The sequence below is a fragment of the Doryrhamphus excisus genome, chromosome 19, assembly GCF_030265055.1.
Source record: "Doryrhamphus excisus isolate RoL2022-K1 chromosome 19, RoL_Dexc_1.0, whole genome shotgun sequence".
NCBI lineage: Eukaryota > Metazoa > Chordata > Actinopteri > Syngnathiformes > Syngnathidae > Doryrhamphus > Doryrhamphus excisus.
This window is the reverse complement of record NC_080484.1, coordinates 11,807,494-11,827,500: the sequence shown is the minus strand read 5'-3', so window position 1 is coordinate 11,827,500 and position 20,007 is coordinate 11,807,494. Positions and strand designations below refer to the sequence as shown.

Genomic DNA, 20,007 nt, shown 5'->3' with positions numbered 1-20,007 from the left:
ACATACATACATACATACATACATACATACATACATACATACATACATACATACATACATACATACATACATACATACATACATACATACATACATACATACATACATACATACATACATACATACATACATACATACATACATACATACATACATACATACATACATACATACATACATACATACATACATACATACATACATACATACATACATACATACATACATACATACATACATACATACATACATACATACATACATACATACATACATACATACATACATACATACATACATACATACATACATACATACATACATACATACATACATACATACATACATACATACATACATACATACATACATACATACATACATACATACATACATACATACATACATACATACATACATACATACATACATACATACATACATACATACATACATACATACATACATACATACATACATACATACATACATACATACATACATACATACATACATACATACATACATACATACATACATACATACATACATACATACATACATACATACATACATACATACATACATACATACATACATACATACATACATACATACATACATACATACATACATACATACATACATACATACATACATACATACATACATACATACATACATACATACATACATACATACATACATACATACATACATACATACATACATACATACATACATACATACATACATACATACATACATACATACATACATACATACATACATACATACATACATACATACATACATACATACATACATACATACATACATACATACATAGGTACATATATACATAGTAGGTGGATGTTTACTTGGTGGGATCATGTTGTTCCCTACAGGAACCACAACAAGAGGCGTCTCTTCTTGTGTGTGAAGTACGTCAGCGATGACACACAACATGTCCGCTGCCTTGATGTTCTCATCTCTTTCTACTTGAAAAGCTTCTGGTTACGGGCCTGCTCCAGGCTGACCTTGGCACTGGGTCAAGCGGCATCATTTCCATGCCATTATGGGGCTAATATTTGCCGTGTTGTTAGCTTGAAGGAATCCCTTCCTGTTGGAACGTTTGAGGCCCATTTCCTTAAAGACTAGCACATCAAAAAAAAAGAAAGAAACGCATGGAAGTGACTCATGGGCTCGTCCCCAGAGTTGAGACGTTGCGGCTAAAGTGGCGTGTTGACGGGCTGAAAACAGGATATGAGGCGTGTAGCCGTGTGTTTATTGCAGATGGCCGAGCACTTAAGGGCAGATATGGCTGACCGCTCTGATAAGAAACAACTGCAAATACAGTCACTTATATACATCATACATGTATATACTATATGTTTTGTATGATGAGACCATCAAACCATTCAAAAACATTCTGAATAGTGGTAACTTTTCTCCATTAAGCTATTTACTATTTAGTGCTGTTCGTGTAAGGACTAAAAAATCTCCCAGCCCTACGGTTTTGTTCATCTCTTGACCATGTTGAAGTATCATCCAAAAATACTTCTTAAATATCCACTGTGCTTAGAATATCCTAAAATTCACCCATTCACAGAATCAACAAAACTATTACCAATTCAATCACATGTATTAAAAGGAAGACCCTTTCATTAAACAATCAGCGTACCACCGTTGCTGTTACGAGCAATCCCATTGGTTTACTAAAACCAGTTGGCCAATCATCTGCGGCGATGTAGCGACGACGAATGGAAACACTTCCGCCTTCTCATGAATAGGTAAAACTACATGTGGTGTGAGTTCGTGGGTTCCACACGCTTATTGTTGCTACTATAATTCCTTAAAAGTTGTATAAACAAGTGCTATTGTAATTATTATTATTGGTCAATATTATAATATTAAACGCAGAACGTTCGTCGTACACTGTGCAGTCATATGGAAAAAATATGAGCGTCCTTCACACGTGTCAGGATGGCCGAGCGGTCTAAGGCGCTACGTTCAGGTCGTAGTCTACTCTGTAGGCGTGGGTTCGAATCCCACTTCTGACATCAACATTTTTTCCCGCTCATTTGTATTCCATTATTAGAAAAGAGAATGCACAGCAAAAACTATATCACCAATCACTAAAATGGTTGTACAGTACTTACTTTTCATGTACAAAAAACTCTTATACTGGCATGAAAGTGAGAAAGTAAAAGAACGATCTGCTTGGCTAACCTCCATTCACCAGATTTGGACTGATTTCATCAGATGATGCAGTGCCAATCTCATTACTGTGGGATTAAGCGCTGCAGGTTCTGAAATATGGAATACAAAACTCCTCTTGTCATATTTCAGGCAAGCATTTGGATGTCATACTACACTGCAGCCTCATAATTACCCAGTAATTATACATTCAATAACAAATAAGTTAATATAAATATAAGTAATAAGTAAATATTGTATTGTAATACTATGTTTATCCCTCAAAAAATGTATTGTGACTTTTGTAAAGTATTTTGACTTTATTTCCATAACATTATAACTAGGGATGTCCGATAATTATCGGATATCAACATAAAAATGCAATCAGTTGATATTGGTATGGGATTTATGGAATTGATATATAAAAATCCTGTATACAACACACATGTGTTTATTCCATGTAATAAATTCATTCATTCATTTTCTATCGCTTATCTTCACGAGGGTCGTGGGGGTGCTGGAGCCTATCCCAGCTGTCTTCAGGCGAGAGGCAGGGTACACCCTGGACTGGTGGCCAGCCAATCACAGGGCACATATAGACAAACAACCATTCACACTCACATTCATACCTATGGACAATTTGGATAACATGCAAACTCCAAACTTCACACAGAGATGGCCTAGCTGCTACATCTGCACGTGCTAACCACTCGACCACCGTGCAGCCTCCACTTCATAAATGTAATATAATAATGTAATCTTGAGACAAGTTCATTCATTCATTAATTTTCTACCGCTTTTTCCTCACGACGGTCGCAGGGGTGCTGGAGCCTATCCCAGCTGTCTTCGGGCGAGAGGCGGGGTACACCCTGGACTGGTGGCCAACCAATCACAGGGCACATATAGACAAACAACCATTCATACTCACATTCATACCTATGGACAATTTGGACAACATGCAAACTCCAAACGAGATGGCCAAGGGTTGGATTGAACTCTGGTCTCCTAGCTGTGAGATCTGCACGCTAACCACTCTACCACCGTGCAGCCTCCACGTCATGAATGTAATATAATAACGTAATCTTGAGACAAGTTAAAATGGCACTTTTTGTTATTTACATAGTTGAAATGATGTTGTTTTTAAGAGTCACTTCCACTCATCAAGGTGCAAAGCTGGGAGCAACTTTGTCACTCAGCAGGTTGGACGCTAACGACTTGTGATCGTTGAACAGCAGCCAGGGTTGAAGAGAGCTAAGCCGCAAAGACGTGTGTCCACGTTCCGTATGCGTGTTGTTACCTCCGCCAGGCGTGATACAGCCACGCCACAGAGGTGGTGTTGTCATCGCTGTTGCCGGGATTTCGCAAGGACTACAGTTTTAATTCAGATCTGAATTAAAAATCGTCATGTTACTGCTCCTCCACACTAGAATGTAAACGACAGATTGAATGAACCAGGAAGTGCCAAACCCTAACCAAAACCCTCACCAAGGAAGAGTCTAAGATAACGTTGGTGCGTATTCAGTGCCAAAATTGAATCCTTAACATGGAGGATGACACAGCAAAAACTCAGCAGCCGTGTCATGATGACTCAGGGGGTTGCAGGGCCGGTGAAAATAGACCTAACATATTTTTAACACTTAATCCTTTAGCTGCACGCTAAAAGCGTCTCCAACTGGCTTTGTGCAGTCTTGGCGTCCAAGTCATGTGTCCAGAAGATTTCTGTCCAATCTGCCAGTGATTAGCCGGGCTTTTCAGTCTATCCTTGGCGTCCTCATGCATGTGATTAGCTGCAGGGCCCGCTACTGGACCACCCTGGACTGGAGGAGCGCAAACTCGCCTCTCCGCTGGCTAAAGGTTTGGAGGCTCCTTTGTGGAGTTTTATTCCTGGGATTTGTATTTGGATTATGGAGGTGGATGGATCTAGTAAGTATATGCACTTTACTGCACTGTACTGTTTGCTTCCATGCTATGATGTCATCATTGCTATTTGACTTCCTGGATTTTATTTATCAAATAATCCAAAGCTACGTACGAGGTTGCAATATACGTTAATAGTAGAAACAATGAAGTCAGTATTCTGTCATGGTAGACATGCTAAGCGTTAAAGCAATGGTGTCCAAACTGTGGCATGAGTGTGGGGCATATTCTAAAACGAAAATTTAACAAAAAATAATGTACAAAAAAAATAATCAACAGAAAAAATGAGAAAATCAGCAGTTGCAATATTATGAGAACAATAACGTCATTTTTGGTCGGAATATTATGAGAAACAAACCAAACTAAATAAAGTCGGACTTTTTGGATTTTGAGGTTAATAAAGAATAACACGAATAAAGTTAAAATATTGAAATAAATTTAGAATATATAGAAAATATAAAAATAAAGTCTAAGTTGGGGGCAAAACAACCGTACGTTAAAATATTAATGGAAAAACCTGTATACTGATGATAAATAAACTCTGATTTTTAAGAGAATATAATATAAAAATTAAGTCTAAATTTACAATAAGAAAGTTGGGGGCAAAACAACCGTATGTTAAAATATTAATGGAAAAACCTGTATACTGACGATAAAAAAACTGTGATTTTTAATAGAATACGTACATTTGTAAAATTATGACTAAAAATAACATAATTTTGTCAGCATGAAGTTGAAATATTCAAGAAAAAATAAGTCTTTAAAGTCGTTAAAAATTGTTTGGGGAAAAAGTTTATGTTAATAAAGTTATAATATTAAGAATTTAAAATTTCTGAAGATTATTTAAGATTTATAACATTTGGGGGGGCGAAGTTGAGGAATGAAGTTGATACCAATAATAAGCTTTTTCACTCATATCACAAAGTCTCTTTTGTCTTCTTATCATATTTACATGTGGTTGCTTTACAAAAAAACCCAAAGTGGCAAAGTTGCATCCTTTCATTTCCCGGCATTAAAGCAACAATACGTAAGAACTAGTTTAAAAGAACAATCTAAAACTCATCTCATGGCAGGGTATTATAAAAAGTAGAGTAACATCTTTAGTTGTTTCCGCGGCGATAATAAATACGTCTTATGATATCACAGGTGGACCAGCCAGGACGCCTTTTAGGTTGTGTTAGCACTAGCATCATTATGTGTTTGTAAGAAAAAGGAAGACAGACTAACTCAGTTAGCATTCTTTAGCTTAGCATGTCAATGATTGTTGATTTGAATCAACTTTAAGAGTCTACAACACGTTTTCTTGTCAAAACCAACCAATCTGTGATGCGTTCAAGTCAGTAAATGCTTATTTTGTTGTTTAAAAGCACGTAACAGTTGCCATAACATAAACAACATGCTTGAGTGAAGAGACAATAAGAAATGCAGGAGTATTTTAAGCAATGCTGTGCTCGCCTTAAAGACGCTAATACAAAAAGAAGGAGAAGAGCCAAAATATTTCTTTATAATTGTCAGTCAAGCTTGGCCTATTTTACCAACTCCCCTTTTCTACCCAGCAACAATGAAGCCTCTTTTACCTCCCAGCTTTGTCTCAACGAGAATGACTTTATTTGCAGATATTTACGCCTTTTAGCAGCGCTAATCCCTGACGGAGGTTCTCCCGATGGATTCTCCTCGGCAGTGCCAGCGACGAGGTAAGGTCCACTTTTAAGCTCGTTATTGAAAGTAACTGTGAGGATTTGCTTTGCCTCCTCGTTATCCCTGTCTTCTTTTACACTTTAATCTCTGACATGGGAATATGTAACATTCCAAATGCGGAGGAGCTAAGATAAAACTGTCATATCGTTTGATCTGGTTTTTCGTCCAGGTTGACATGATTGGAAGGCGGGGCTCCGCTAGGCTTCCCGCTTGGCGTCTAAACTAAAGGACAAGCGTCGGTCGGCCATGTCCTCCCACAGCTTCCAGTGCTTCAGCGCCGTCTCTGGGGACGCCTCCCAAAAACACCCCGCCTGCAGGCTGCCCCGCATCTCCCATCATGACCCCGTGGCGGCCGAATGCTGCCTGTGCTCAGAGTACAGACACGCCCGCACCATGGAGGCGCTACAGTCGCTGTCCTCTCTTTGTCACTACGACCACCATCACAGCCATCATCATCCTCACCAGTATGTTCGCTGGAGGCCCAGTAGGCCCGAGGAGTGCCCTGTGGCGCCTCAGCGGCACGCTAAGAGGGTGATTCTGGTGAAAAACAGCGACCCCTCGGTAAGGAAGACAATCGTCTTACATCGCAAGGGGCTGCGCAGCTTTGGACTTTTCTTAGAGGAACTCTCAGAGCTCATGCAGTACCACGTCAGGAAGGTGTACACTCTGGACGGGCACAAGGTGAGCTCACGGCATTTAGGCACACCTGCACAGTGTAAAAGTATCCATAGTTATTGTCACATGGGGCATTCATTCATCAATATTAGCCTTTATGCTCCTTGACCTTTGCAGTACTTATGATTTCAATGCTGAAATACAGAGCAGCGGGAAACAGAGGCCTCTAGTGGCCATGTTGGTGTACAGCGGGGGGATGCAGCATTGAAACACTATTGATTCACACGGTAAAAGTATCATTATCTGCCTAAAAAGTCATTTTATTAGTTAAATTAAACTTTATCGGCTAAGAATGTCATTTATTGGTCCTAAAAGTCATAATATGCTACAAGATGTATTAGCTATAATGAAAAACTAGAGTTATTGTTAGTTTGGAGGTCTATAATAATGTTGAAACTGTATCTTAGAAGATGGTAATGGTAATGGTTTAATTTCATTTGAACATGCATCAGATTACAATTGAATGCATCACATAATCAGTTCACAGTTCCACATGTCCAAAAGGAGTAGGAAGAAGCAAAGGTTATTAAATCCTACCCCTCCATCTGGTACTTTTACAATCAGTAACTGTTACATTTGTTCACTTCCTGCTTTCCTAATATAGTTTAAGGTTTTTTTTGGGGGGTGGGGGGGTTAATTTTTTATTTTTTAAATGTTTTGTCACATACCGAAGTACGAGGTGATATGACCATACAATGACATAATCACAACTGCTTGTATTGTTTCTTGAATTGGCTCATCGTTGTGCATTGTTTGAGGGTCTTACTCAATCTATTCCATAGTTTGATTCCACATACTGAAATGCTATGGCTTTTTAACGTAGTCCTAGCATAGAAGTGTTTCAAATTTACTTCCCTAAGATCATATTTCTCCTCTCTTGTAGAGAAGTATTAGATGACATTTTTAGGTAATTGGTTATTTTTAGCCTTATGCATTATTTTAGCTGTTTGGAAATTAACTATATCAGCAAGTTTAAGTATTTGAGATTTTTGAAATAAGGAATTAGGCGGCATGATGAATTATCCTTACTGACCTTTTTTGCAGTACATTTAGCGAGTGAAGATTGCTTTTATAGTTATTACCCCATATTTTCCACACAATAAGTAATATATGGTTGAACCAGAGAGCAATAAAGAGTGTGAAGTGATTTCTGATTGAGAACAAATTTTGATTTGTTCAATATTGAAATATTTCTGGCCACCTTATGTTGTATATTTGTAATATGAGGTTTCCAGCTCATATTTTCATATTTTCATGGGTTTCTATGCTTGAAATACTGTATGAAAAAACAAGGGACAACTGTTTATTTATATACTATCCAACATATCAAATATATGCACATATACAATTACAGCGCCACTGAAGAGTCCTCGCAAATCGCCTTCCCATTTTCCTCCGAGCGCCATTCATCTTCATGAAATCACTGTTATTTCCACGAAGGGAGAAACGGGCCACGTTTAAGACTCCCCGGCTTTTTTACTCTCTATGTACAGTATATACCAGAAAGGCAATTAATTACCTTCACTCTACCTTGGTGTGACTGTGCATGGAAGCTATTCATCTACGCTGCCTGAGAGTGGATTTCCAGCTCAAAAGTGCTTTGCCATCAAAAACATGTTGCTCATGAACAGCACTTTTGAAAGAAGCCGTGCAGCATTAATACAATCTCTGGTCACAATATTAGACTTGAACTATAGAAGGAAAAAGTCTGCCTCGTCAGAGCCCATGAGTTGCTCCAAGTGGTTCGGATAGAAAAAAAAAGAGGTCAGCGCACACTCGTCCCACTGCCCCACTGGACCCAGCCGATCTGGTTAATCATCTGTTAAACAGAGGGATTATATTTTAATTCACTTGTGATGACGATGGTTAATCAGCGTGACGTGTTTAATATGACGTTGTCACACTTAAACGTGTCCCCGAGTAAGCTTTGCTGGCAGTCTTCCAATGCGGGACTGCACCGTCATCTGTTGGAGTCCCTTGAGGATCATCCTGGATTAAGACCTTTTTAGTTAGCACACCGTGGCACAAGGAGAGAAAGCAGGATTTTTTTTTTAAACAGGCAAGGGTGTCAAAAACTAGGACTTTCTTCATTGCAATACTGTACATATTACTGTTATTATATATTGTCATATCCATACTGTTTATAATCTGTATAATCTACAATAGCCATATTATAGTCATTTATTATAGTCATAGCCTGTTACAGTTTTTTTTTACATAGATCTGTCCATTTTTTTTCTACATTTACTTACTACTAAGGTACTTATAAAATTGCACTTCTGGTTGGATGCTAACTGCATTTTGTTGCCCTGTACCAGTGACATGAGCAATAACAATAAAGTTGAATCTAATCTAATCTAATCTAATCTAATCTAATCTAATCTAATCTAATCTAATCTAATCTAATCTAATCTAATCTAATCTAATCTAATGAGGACCCCTGCAGTTCAGGCTTTTCTCCTATGCCAACCAGTCCCCAGTCACCGTCCAGTCCATAGCAAAAACCTCTCAAAGCAACATGGTTCCAACTATTTGTTCTGTTTCAGGTTGAAAATGTTCAAAGTGTCATGCACTGTCCCGGTGTTCTGGTCTGCGTGGGTCGGGATCCATCCCACCCCTCTGTTGTGGAGAGATTTCGAAAAGCAGCCGAAGAAAAATTGCCAACTCTGAGCCCAAAAGCGCGATCCGCCGGCTGCGCAGACAGCGATGACGGTATGGGGAATTATTTGACAAAGTGTTTGGATTCAAATGGATTGAATTTTCTTCTGTTTCTTCTGTCATTCAAGGACACACAGTTCAACCGAAACCCAAAGGATCTACCAACCGATCCACGAGGCATTCGGTGTCTTCTGAGAAGTCGCTTCCAGATGGAACAGAATCGGCAGAAGACGTTGGCTCCTGTCCAGCCACCGCTGAGAAATTAATTGACGATGATGTAGAGAAACTAGTCTGTGTCAACAAAGATGGCAGCTTATCCATGAAGATGAAAGTGCGCTTTCGGCTCGATGAAGAAACCTTATTGTGGTCGACAGAAGTCAGAAAAAGCTCCAATAGAACCAGCGAGCACCTTCAGGAGCAAGCTGTCGGGAGAAGCTGTTCGGGTTCTGAGAATGTTTCCGAAACGGGTGACGCGTACGTGACGAGGCGCCACCAAAGACACAGTTCTCGTTGTCCTCAGTGCTGCAGTCAAAAGAGAGAGTACAACATCTGGACAAACACGGCCGAAGCTTCTCAGGGAGAAAGTCGCGGCATTCACACATCAAGCTCAAGCGCGTCCTCGCACAAAGTGGTTTCCAGAAAGACCACGGTTGAAAATCTCCAATCTGTGGCCAGATCGAGTGAGGAGCACATAGAGGAAGTGGTGGAGCACGTTGAAGCGTCTGAAACGGTGGAGTACTGCACCATCCGCAGTGAATCATACGTGGACGCTATGGACAACTGTGAAGCTGAGCAAGAAGAAGAACCTGCATCTACAAGTGCTTCAAGACCACCCTCACAGAGTGGAAAACCTGAGGAGGTCACGGGAGATGACACTTTGAGGCTATCATCACCGGAATCTTCTCACTCTCAGAACTCCACCAAGAAGTCCAAAAAGCTGCATGCGTGTCACTGTGGAGCATCCGATGTAAATTCCGAGGAAGCACTTGCAGTTACGTCTGTCCAATCAAACTCAGAAGAAACAAAAACAACAGAACCCGAGGGTGTGGAGGAGGAACGATCCAAAAGTGCCATGTCCGTTCGTTCAAATGCCTCAACAAAGTGCAAACCAGAAGTCTTAGAGTGTGAAGAAAGACCATCAAGTCAAACATCTGAGGTGACAATTGAAAAATGTCAATCAGAGAAGGAAGCCGATGGAGAAAGACCAACAACTTCCTTGTCGTCTGCTGATGTGGATGCAGCTGAAGAAGAATCTGCCAAAGAACAAGTCCAAGACCAAGACCAGGCCGAGGAAAGTGAGAATGGACAGCGACCACAAAGCCAAATGTCAATGAAATCTTCTACAAAGTCCAAAACACCTGAACATGATCTAGAAGAGAAATCAGAAGTCAATGTTGAGGAACTCGAATCTACGAAGGCTGAAGAAGATCAAGACAGAGCACCGAGTGTCCAGTCAGCAACATCTGGGAAGTCTAAAACCTTGGAAGTTGAAGAGGAAGTGCAAGACGAAGATGCAGCGTTGAATACCGATGACTGCATTGAGGAGAAAACCGAGGAAAGACCTCCAAGTACCAGGTCGGTAGTATCTGCTACATCAGAAGCAGGTTCAAGGAAATCGAAAACCCCAGAAGTTGACGCTGATGGATCTACTACAGAAGCAGTTGAAGATAGACCACAAAGCACAAATTCAGTCGTTTCTGCAAGATCTCCCCAATCTAAGTCATCGGAAGCTCCAGATGAAGATTGTAAAAGTGATGGAGTGCTAACTGAAGAAGAAGCATCAAGCAACACATCAGCCAAAGTGAGCAATTCGGAAGTCCAAGACGACATCTCAAATTCCCAGGATGAGGACACACAGAGGCCGAAATCAGGCAACCACGGCGAATCTGAAGCGAGATCCCACAGTGCCATGTCAGAAAAAACTGCCGAGTCAGAATCATCAGCAGTACAGGTATCTGTAAAGTCCAAAGATTCTGAAGATAACCCTGAAGAACACGACAATGAAGAAGCAAGCCAGAGGTCACCAAGCGGCATGTCAACCAACTCAAGCGTTTGTTCGAGGTCAAACGAGGATCGACGAGAACCAAGTGTGATGTCGGTAAAGTCAGAGCGATCGGCAAAGTCGGGAAAATCAACACGATCTGCTAGATCTAACATCTCCAAACCTGAGGATGTTTCTTCACATTCAAATGTTTCTGAAGTTCCTTTAGAAGATAATGTTGATGTCCAGGAAGAAATAACAATTGATGAGAATACAAAAAGTAGAGCAACAAGCGCCATGTCAGCCCGATCCAACAAATCCACAAGATCAAGTAAGTCCAAATGTTCTGCTGACGTTCCAGTGGAGGAAAGGTCTCAGTGTTCCGTTGAAGAAACAGAAGAACGGGCCTTAAGCTGCATGTCAGCTAAATCGATCCAGTCCCACGTTTCTGCAGAGAGAACACCAAGTGCTTTGTCTGCAAAATCGGCAAAATCGCACATTTCTAGAAACTCCGATGTTTCTGGAATTTGTTCCAAAGATGTGGAAGAGGAATGTGATGAGCGATCACACAGTACGATGTCACCTAAATCTGCTAAGTCTTCTCTTTCTGTAAAATCGACAAAATCCAAAGTATCCACTGCTTCAGCTGATCCATGTAATCACCAAGACAGGGTACCAAGCAGAAGGTCAACTAGATCAGAAAGATCTACAAAATCAAACATTTCTGTAACATCTAAGTCCATAAAGGACGGTCCATCTGATCACGGTATGGGTTCTCCCCAAGAAGAACAATCTGAGAGCAGATCAATGAGTTCACTATCAGTTTTATCGAGTGTTTCAGGAAGTAGATCCAAACGTTCGACTGAAGCTCCGTCTGAACAATGCAGGCTTAAGTCACGTGCTTCTGAGACGTCGGTAGTATCCAACGTGTCAGATGTTCTATCTGCAGAAGTCTCAAGTAGAGCGGAGAGTAAAGTGTCTACCAAATCCTCAAAGTCCAAGAAATCTAAAATCTCAGCTGATGAAAATTCTTCTTGTCATGAACCAGTAGAAAGAACTTTGAGCAACTTGTCCATCAAATCTGCAAGGACAATCTCGGGATTATCGGGAGCATCTCGGGATGTTTCTGAGCTGACCAGCGAACACAGCGTTGAAATTGCTGAAATGGAGAGTGAAGCACGAGGAAGCTCGAGGCAGTCCAAAGATGAAGAAGGTCCTGAACCTGTCGATAATAACGAGGATGAGAACCAAACTGAAGTTGAAGAATCAGTCCATTCACAAACATCTTGTGTCGTTGAAGAGGTGACCATGCAAAGAGCTCCCAGCTCCTTATCAGCAAGTTCTGCAAAGTCAAAGTCTTCAGGTCTCTGTATGGATCATGACGACGTATCAGAAATAAGATCAGCAAGTAAAGCATCCGCCAAATCAACCAGGACAAACAAATCTGGCTCATCAAGAGCGACATGTGAGGAAGAACATCGTGCTAAATCACAACAATCGGACATATCAGCAAAATCCTTACATGTACAACATGAAGACAATACGGAGAGAACACCAAGTAGTTTCTCTGGCAAATCAACCAAATCCAGAAAGTCAGGTTCCTCTGCAGCATCAAAGAAGTCAAAAGCTGCTGTAGATGTTGCTAATATTGACGAAACTGAAATCAAGTCTGTTGTGTCTGGAGAATCGAAATATTCCGCACAGCCTGAAAATGAACAAGGAGAAGAAGATTGTGAGGAATTAAGAACCCCAAGTGCAATGACCGTTAAATCAGATGTATCTTTAAAATCAAGGACGTCAAACATATCAGGAAATGCAGCTGAAATACCCGCGGAGGACGTTGATGTAATCAGCGGGACTCCAAGCATTTTGTCCATCAAATCAAATTTGTCTTCAAGAACCAGAAAGTCTGGAGTAGCCGCCAGCGAACAGACTGAGAAAAGAACCCGAAGTGCGTTGTCAAATACATCTGTAAAATCCAAGAAGTCAGAGGTTCTCGCCGTGGAAGCTGAGGAATCGGAAGAAAGAACGCCTACAGCCATGTCATCCAAGTCCAAAGTATCAGCAACATCGGATGCTCTGGAAAGAAAAAGTCGGAAAGAACAAAAGTCGGTTTCGGTCAAATCTGTCAAATCCAAGAAAACCGATAATGACAAGCAGCCTATTAATGGAGATGTGAGCTCGGAGAAGGAACTAAATGGACCTACAGATCCTGAGGATGCTATAATTGACAACAATAGCGACCTGGAGAAGACGGACGCTGACGATGCTGCGATAGTTCCATCAAACCTACCAAACGCTTCCCCGACTGAGGTCGTAAACGAATGGCTTAAAACCATACCGGCCGACAGCGAACTCTGCGACGTGGAGGAGTTTAACTGTGACAGGCTCAAAAGCGGCACCGCCGTTGACGAAACCAACGAAGACTCCGCCGTTGAGAATGTAAACGAACCAAACGATGTGCAAGATGTTTCTGGAGATGATTGCCAGAAAGCTACAGAGGAACCAAATGCAGATGTTGGAGATACTGACTCCAAGATATGTTACTCTTCCGTGCAGGTGATGAGAGTGCTTCTCAATCCAAAGCTGGACAGATGCAGTAGTCTACCAGAGGTTTCTCCTGCGTATGGACGCAAATTAAGCACTTCAGCTCGAGGTTTCTTAGAGTGTCTTGTGAAGTTGCAGTTGCTAGACCACGATCCGAAGAACCCAGATGAAAAATGTCAACGATATAAAACACTGATGGAGATTCTCCAATCCCTTTGGATATGCGACTTTTCTGACAATGAACCCGTGTCGGAAAAGGACCGCCACTCTGACGAGGAATTCATTCACACGTCTTCTTCTGGCGTGGATGTCAATAGTGGCTCCACAGGTTCTGGAAAAAGCAGCGACAGTGCAAACGGTACTGGTGCACAAACCCTCGCAGATATTTTTACCAAAGCACAAGAAGACCACCAACATGAAGAACCAGGTGGACCTGAGGGAACCCAAAAGGGAGACCCATCCACAAATGAGACCATTAATGATAGTCCAAGAGAACTTTCCGAAAGCCCACCATCCTCAGGTAATGGTGAGCGACTTGAAACAGACTCCATGTCTGAGAGTCCACTACAGTCCATGAAACACATTTGCCGAGACTCAGATCCTGTTTGGGTTCTGAGTTTACTAACCAAAATAGAGAAGCAGTTCATGACTCATCACATCAACGCCATGCGAGAGTTGAAAGATCAATGGAACCTAGACGATGACGAGCACCTGAACAGGATGATAGCAGAAGTTCAAACACGCATCCAAACCAGCATTCATAAGGAACTGTGCAAGATCAAAGAACGAGCAGGTCTACCAAGGCCACCGAAAGAAGCAAAGTCCAGACCTTCAACGACTCAAACGGACGAGAGGAGACGAAGGCTTAAGATCAAAGCCAAAGAGTCGTACGAATCGCAGTTGGGAAAAAGCGATGACTCAGCAACAAGTACAGTTTACAGTGACCAGCGTGGAGAAACCGAGGATGAAAGCTGTCCATGCCAATCATGCGCTGACCTAAAGAGAAACCTTCACATGAGAAACGAAGATCCTACAGGTGGATGTCTCGCCAACATGGACGCTAAAGCAGCAGCAACACTTGTTGGACAGATTCTGGACCACGCCATAGACCAAGATGATGTGACCAAAGAAACCGAAGATGGGGTCACAGGTGGAGATGTTCCTGAAGAAGAAGCCAAGCCAAGTGAAGACCAAACAGAAGCTCCATTTGAAGATATTGGACCAGAGACGGATGATGCCACCAACATGAAGATCTCCAATGAACATGAAAACACTGATGATGAGGTTTCTGTGGAAAACGAGATGACGGCTGAGGAAGCTGTTGAAGAGGAGGGTTCAGCTGAGAGAGAAGAAGAAGCGTCAGGAGATGGTGAAGAGGAGATACCAGCCACCAGCGGAGATGTGAATGTGGATGCGTCCACTGTGAAGGACACCAGTGAGGTTGTGGAAACTGATGATGAGGTTTCTGCAGAAAAAGAGACGACCAAGGAAGCAGCCACTGTGGATGAAGAAGCTGCAGAAGATGAGAAAATGAGTGAAGAGGATGCCGAAGCCCTCATGGGAGAAGATGAGAATGCACCCACAAGTGAACATGAATGTGAAGAAGATGGAGAAGTGGGAGTTGACGGTGAGGAGCAAACTCCAGCTACCAGCGGAGAAGAGAATGATGACAATGCTGAGAGTGATGATGCAGCCACTGAGGAACAGGACGCTGCAGAAGATGAGATGATAAATGCGGAGGAAACCATCACGGCTGAAGATGAAGATGCAGCACAAGAATCCATCAGTGGTGAAGAGGAGTGTCCTGGTACTCGTGGAGATGAGAATGAAGATGAGAATGAAGTTGCTTCAGAAGATGAGATGATGAGCAAAGAGTTTGAGGAAACAACTGCAGCAGAAGAAGTGATGATAGATGAAGAAAGGTCAGCCTGTGGCGAGGAAGCGACTTCTGCTGCCAGTGGAGATGAGAACGATGAGGCACCCACTGAGCTTGATGACACCAACGCTGCCGATGAGGTTACTGCAGAAGAGGAGATGATCAATGAAGAGATTCCTGAAACAGCTGAAGCTGAAGACGCAGCACCAGAAGATGCCATCACAGCCACCAGTGAACACCAATCAGAGGAAGAAGAAGCTGCTGCTACCGATGGAGGAGACAACGATGACTCAGCCACTGATGAGGTTGCTGGAGAAGATGAGAAGATGAGTGAAGAGGTTGCTGCTGATGATGAAGATGAAGAACGAGGAGTCAGTGGTGAAGAAGAGACTTCTGCCATCAGTGGAGATGAGAATGATGGGGAGGATGACAATGAGGTTGCTGCAGAAGATGAGATCAATGAGGAAGTCACCGAAGCAGCTGAAGCTGAAGATGCAGCACAAGATGATGATGAATCTGAGAAAGTCAGTGCTGAAGAACAAATTCCTGCCACAAGTGGAGATGAGAATGAAGATGGAGCCCCTGACGAAGATGAGGAGATGAATGACGAGGTTCCCGAAACAGCAGAAGATGCCACCATGACAAATGATGAATCTGAGAAAGAGGAAGAAGATAATGAGACTCCTGACAATAATGGAGATGAGAATGAGGATGCCGCCACTCATGCTGCAGAAGATGAAGAGATGAGTGAAGAGGTTCTTGAAACAGCAGAAGATGTAGCAGAAGAGGCCACCATGATGGCTACAAATGAAGATAAATCTGAGAAAGAAGAAGATAATGAGACTCCTGCCACTAGTGGAGATGAGAATGAGGATGCCGCCACGGATAATGAGGCTGCTGCAGAAGATGAGGAGATGAGTGAAGAGGTTCTCGAAACAGCAGAAGATGGAGCAGAAGAGGCCACCATGACGGCTACCAATGAAGATAATGAGACTCCTGCCACTAGTGGAGATGAGAATGAGGATGCCGCCACAGATAATGAGGCTGCTGCAGAAGATGAGAAGATGAGTGATGAGGTTCTAGAAACAGCAGAAGAGGCTACCGTGACAGCTGCAAATGGTGAATCTGAGAAAGAGGAAGAAGATCATGAGACTCTTGCTAATAATGGAGATGAGAATGAGGATGCCCCCACAGATAATGAGGCTGCTGCGGAAGATGAGAAGATGAGTGATGAGGTTCCCGAAACAGTAGAAGATGTAGCAGAAGAAGCCACCAAGACAGACACAAATGAGGATCAATCTGAGAAAGAAGAAGATAATGAGACTCCTGTCACTAGTGGAGATGAGAATGAGGATGCCACCACTGATAATGAGGTTGCTGCAGAAGATGAAAAGATGAAGGATGAGGTTTCCGAAACTGCAGAAGATGCTGCAGAAGAGGCTACCAAGACAGACACAAATGAGGATGAATCTGAGAAAGAAGAAGATAATGAGACTCCTGCAAATAATGGAGATGAGAATGAGGTTCCTGCAGAAGATGAGAAGAACAGCGAAGAGGTAGCCGAAACAGCTGAAAATGAAGATGCAGCACCAGAGGTCACCATGACAAAGGATGATGAAGAAGACACTCCTGTCACCAGTGGAGATGAGAACGAGGATGCTGACACTGATAATGCCGTTGCTGCCGAAGATGAGACGATGAGTGAAGAGGTTCCTGAACCACCAGAAGATCCTGCAGAAGAGACCACCATGACAGCGACAAATGAGAATGAATCTGAGAAAGAGGAAGAAGATGATAATGAGACTTCTGTCAATGATGGAGATGAGAATGAAGATGCCGCCACCGATAATGAGGTTGCTGCAGAAGATGAGAAGCTGAGCGAAGAGGTTACAGAAACCGCTGAAGATGGAACACAAGAGGCTGACAAAGAAGAAGAAAATGAGACTCATGTCACTAGTGGAGATGAGAATGAGGATGCTACCGCTGATGATAACGTTGCTGCAGAAGATGAGGAGATGTGTGAAGAGGTTCCTGAAACAGCAGAAGATGACACGGTGGAGGCCACAAATGTGGATGAATCTGAGAAAGAGGAAGAAGATGAAATTCCTGCCACTAGTGGAGATGAAAATGATGTGGCGGCCACTGATGAGGTTGGCGAAGAAGATGAGAAGATGAGTGAAGAGGTTCCTGAAACAGTTGAAGCTGAAGATGCAGAACAGGAGGCTGCGGTGACGGCCCCAAGCGACGATGAATGCGAGAAAGATGAAGATGTCCCTGGTAATGAGGAGACTCCTGTCACCAGTGGAGATGAGAATGAAGCAGAAGATGAGGTAGAAGATGACAATATGGATGGCACTGCGGAGGAAGAGGATGCTGATGAAAGTGGCCATGAGGTGACTGAGGAAAAGCCAGCCGACGAGGGAACGGCGGCAGAACAAGCAGATCCAGATTCCGATCCGGATGCTCCTGCAGGTGAAGATGAAAGCATGCCTGAGAATGAGGATGAAGACGCTGAGAAAGGGCCATCTGAAGGAGCAACAGATGATACCAGAGCTGAAGAGGCCACAGAGCATGATAATGAAAATGAGGAAGAAGAACCTTGCCTGACAAGTGACGATGGAGATGGCCAAAAGACAGGCGTGGAGGAGGATGGAGATGAGCCAGATGATGAGGAACCATCTAACCATGACGAGGAGACTGATGAGCAAGAAGCAAGACAAGAAGAAGACCAGGCTGCTGCTTCTTCTCAGGATGTTGATGACCATCCAGAAGAAGAGGAGGCTGAGGGGTCCATTGACGGTGAAGAAGATGCTGGAGCAATTACAAAGGAATGTGACGAGGAAGATCCAGAAGCAGAACCTGAAGAACCTGCTGAAAACGAGGAGTTGGGAGCAACTGGTGACGAAGAAGAGGATGGAGCAACTAATATGGCTGAAGATGAGGATGTCCCAGATCAAGGTGGAGTGACACAGGAGGCGGAGGAGGAGCCCGAGGAACCTGAGGTGACCAAGGGCGATGGTCCTGATGATGCAGGGAACGAGGAAGCCAAAACCCAGGAAGACGATAACGAAGACGACCATGAAACCATCGGGGACACTTCTGAAGTTTCTGAAAAAGAGGAAGAACAGGGGGAGTCGGCCGACGGCGAAGATGAAGCTGAATCTGAGGAGGAGGAGGAGGTGGAAAGAAGTGAGGACTTTATCCCTGACGAAGCAGCCAATCAGGAAGCAGATAAAGCTGTCGTCGGGGAAACTACATTAGGGGTAAATAACACTTTGTTGAAAGCCAGCGCCGAGTCTGAGGAAGGCGTTTACGCAGATGGAGAAGACTCGGACGCTGAAACGTTAAAGTCAGACACCAAGTAACGTAGAGAAGAACCGGATGCGGTATTCCAGGTATTTCTACCGGAATAACATACGCGTATCCCAACCACCACCTCCATGATGAGGCAGCTCTTTCATACAACTTGAAAACTCGGAGGAAAACTTGAATAATCCACTTGTGTACTGCTTAATAGTACTCCAACCTGGAACTTCCTGTAGCGGCCACAATATTACCTACAGTACCCCATTCCATATCATGCAGCTTTTCTATTGGATCCCATTAGCGTACCTAATATTGTGGCCATTGTGTGCATATTTGCACATACACAATATTGTAGTTTTTTCCTATTTGTTTCTGTTGTTGCGATTATAATACTCTTTATTTTTCTAGTTATCTTTTCTGGAAAAGCCATGAATGATTGTCATTTTGAAGTACTAGCATATGAAGGTTAGTAGAGAAGATAACATTGGATTCATTGTGTTGGGGCGGGTATTACCTCAGCTGGATGTACTGCACTTTTTTTGTCTGTGGAATAAAATGCTAATGCACTTTAAATACTTTATTTATTGATAATTTATTATACAATATTCAGTTTTTGATTAATTGTAATGAATATTATTAAATATTTATTCATTCATTTTCTACCGCTTTTCCTCACGAGGGTCGCAGAGGGGGTGCTGGAGCCTATCCCAGCTGTCTTCAGACGAGAGGCGGGGTACACCCTGGATTGGTCGCCAGTCAATCACAGGGCACATATAGACAAACAACCATTCACACTCACATTCATACCTATGGACAATTTGGAGTCGCTAATTAACCTAGCATGTTTTTTTTCGAATGTGGGAGGAAATCGGAGTACCCGGAGAAAACATGCAAACTCCACACAGAGGATGGAATTGAACCCCGGTCTCCTAGCTGTGAGGTTGCGCACGCTAACCACTCGACCACCATGCAGCCCTCATTAAATATTATTATAACATTATTACAACATTATTATGTATACTTAAAATTCTACATTACTATATATTATTAAATAAAATTACAAGTATAGTATTAAAATACAATTTAGATTTTTTATAATTTTCTATTTTAAATATAATATTTGTTTTTAAAAAAAAGCAAAATATATTGC

General features: G+C 42.4%; 1 protein-coding gene and 1 non-coding gene across 2 annotated transcripts; both read left to right on the top strand.

Annotated features, from left to right (window-relative positions):
• Positions 1-1,980: 1,980 nt before the first annotated feature.
• Positions 1,981-2,063, top strand: trnal-cag (transfer RNA leucine (anticodon CAG)). The gene has a single exon. It is a non-coding gene; the product is annotated as a tRNA-Leu (tRNA).
• A 1,540-nt stretch (positions 2,064-3,603) lies between these two features.
• rp1l1b (rp1 like 1b) lies at positions 3,604-19,430 on the top strand. The gene is made up of 5 exons (XM_058056688.1): positions 3,604-4,122; positions 5,733-5,810; positions 5,984-6,495; positions 9,036-9,201; positions 9,276-19,430. The coding sequence occupies exons 3-5, from the start codon at positions 6,061-6,063 to the stop codon at positions 18,914-18,916; spliced, it is 10,242 nt and encodes a 3,413-aa protein (XP_057912671.1). The 5' UTR covers positions 3,604-4,122; positions 5,733-5,810; positions 5,984-6,060; the 3' UTR covers positions 18,917-19,430.
• The last annotated feature ends 577 nt before the right edge of the window (positions 19,431-20,007 follow it).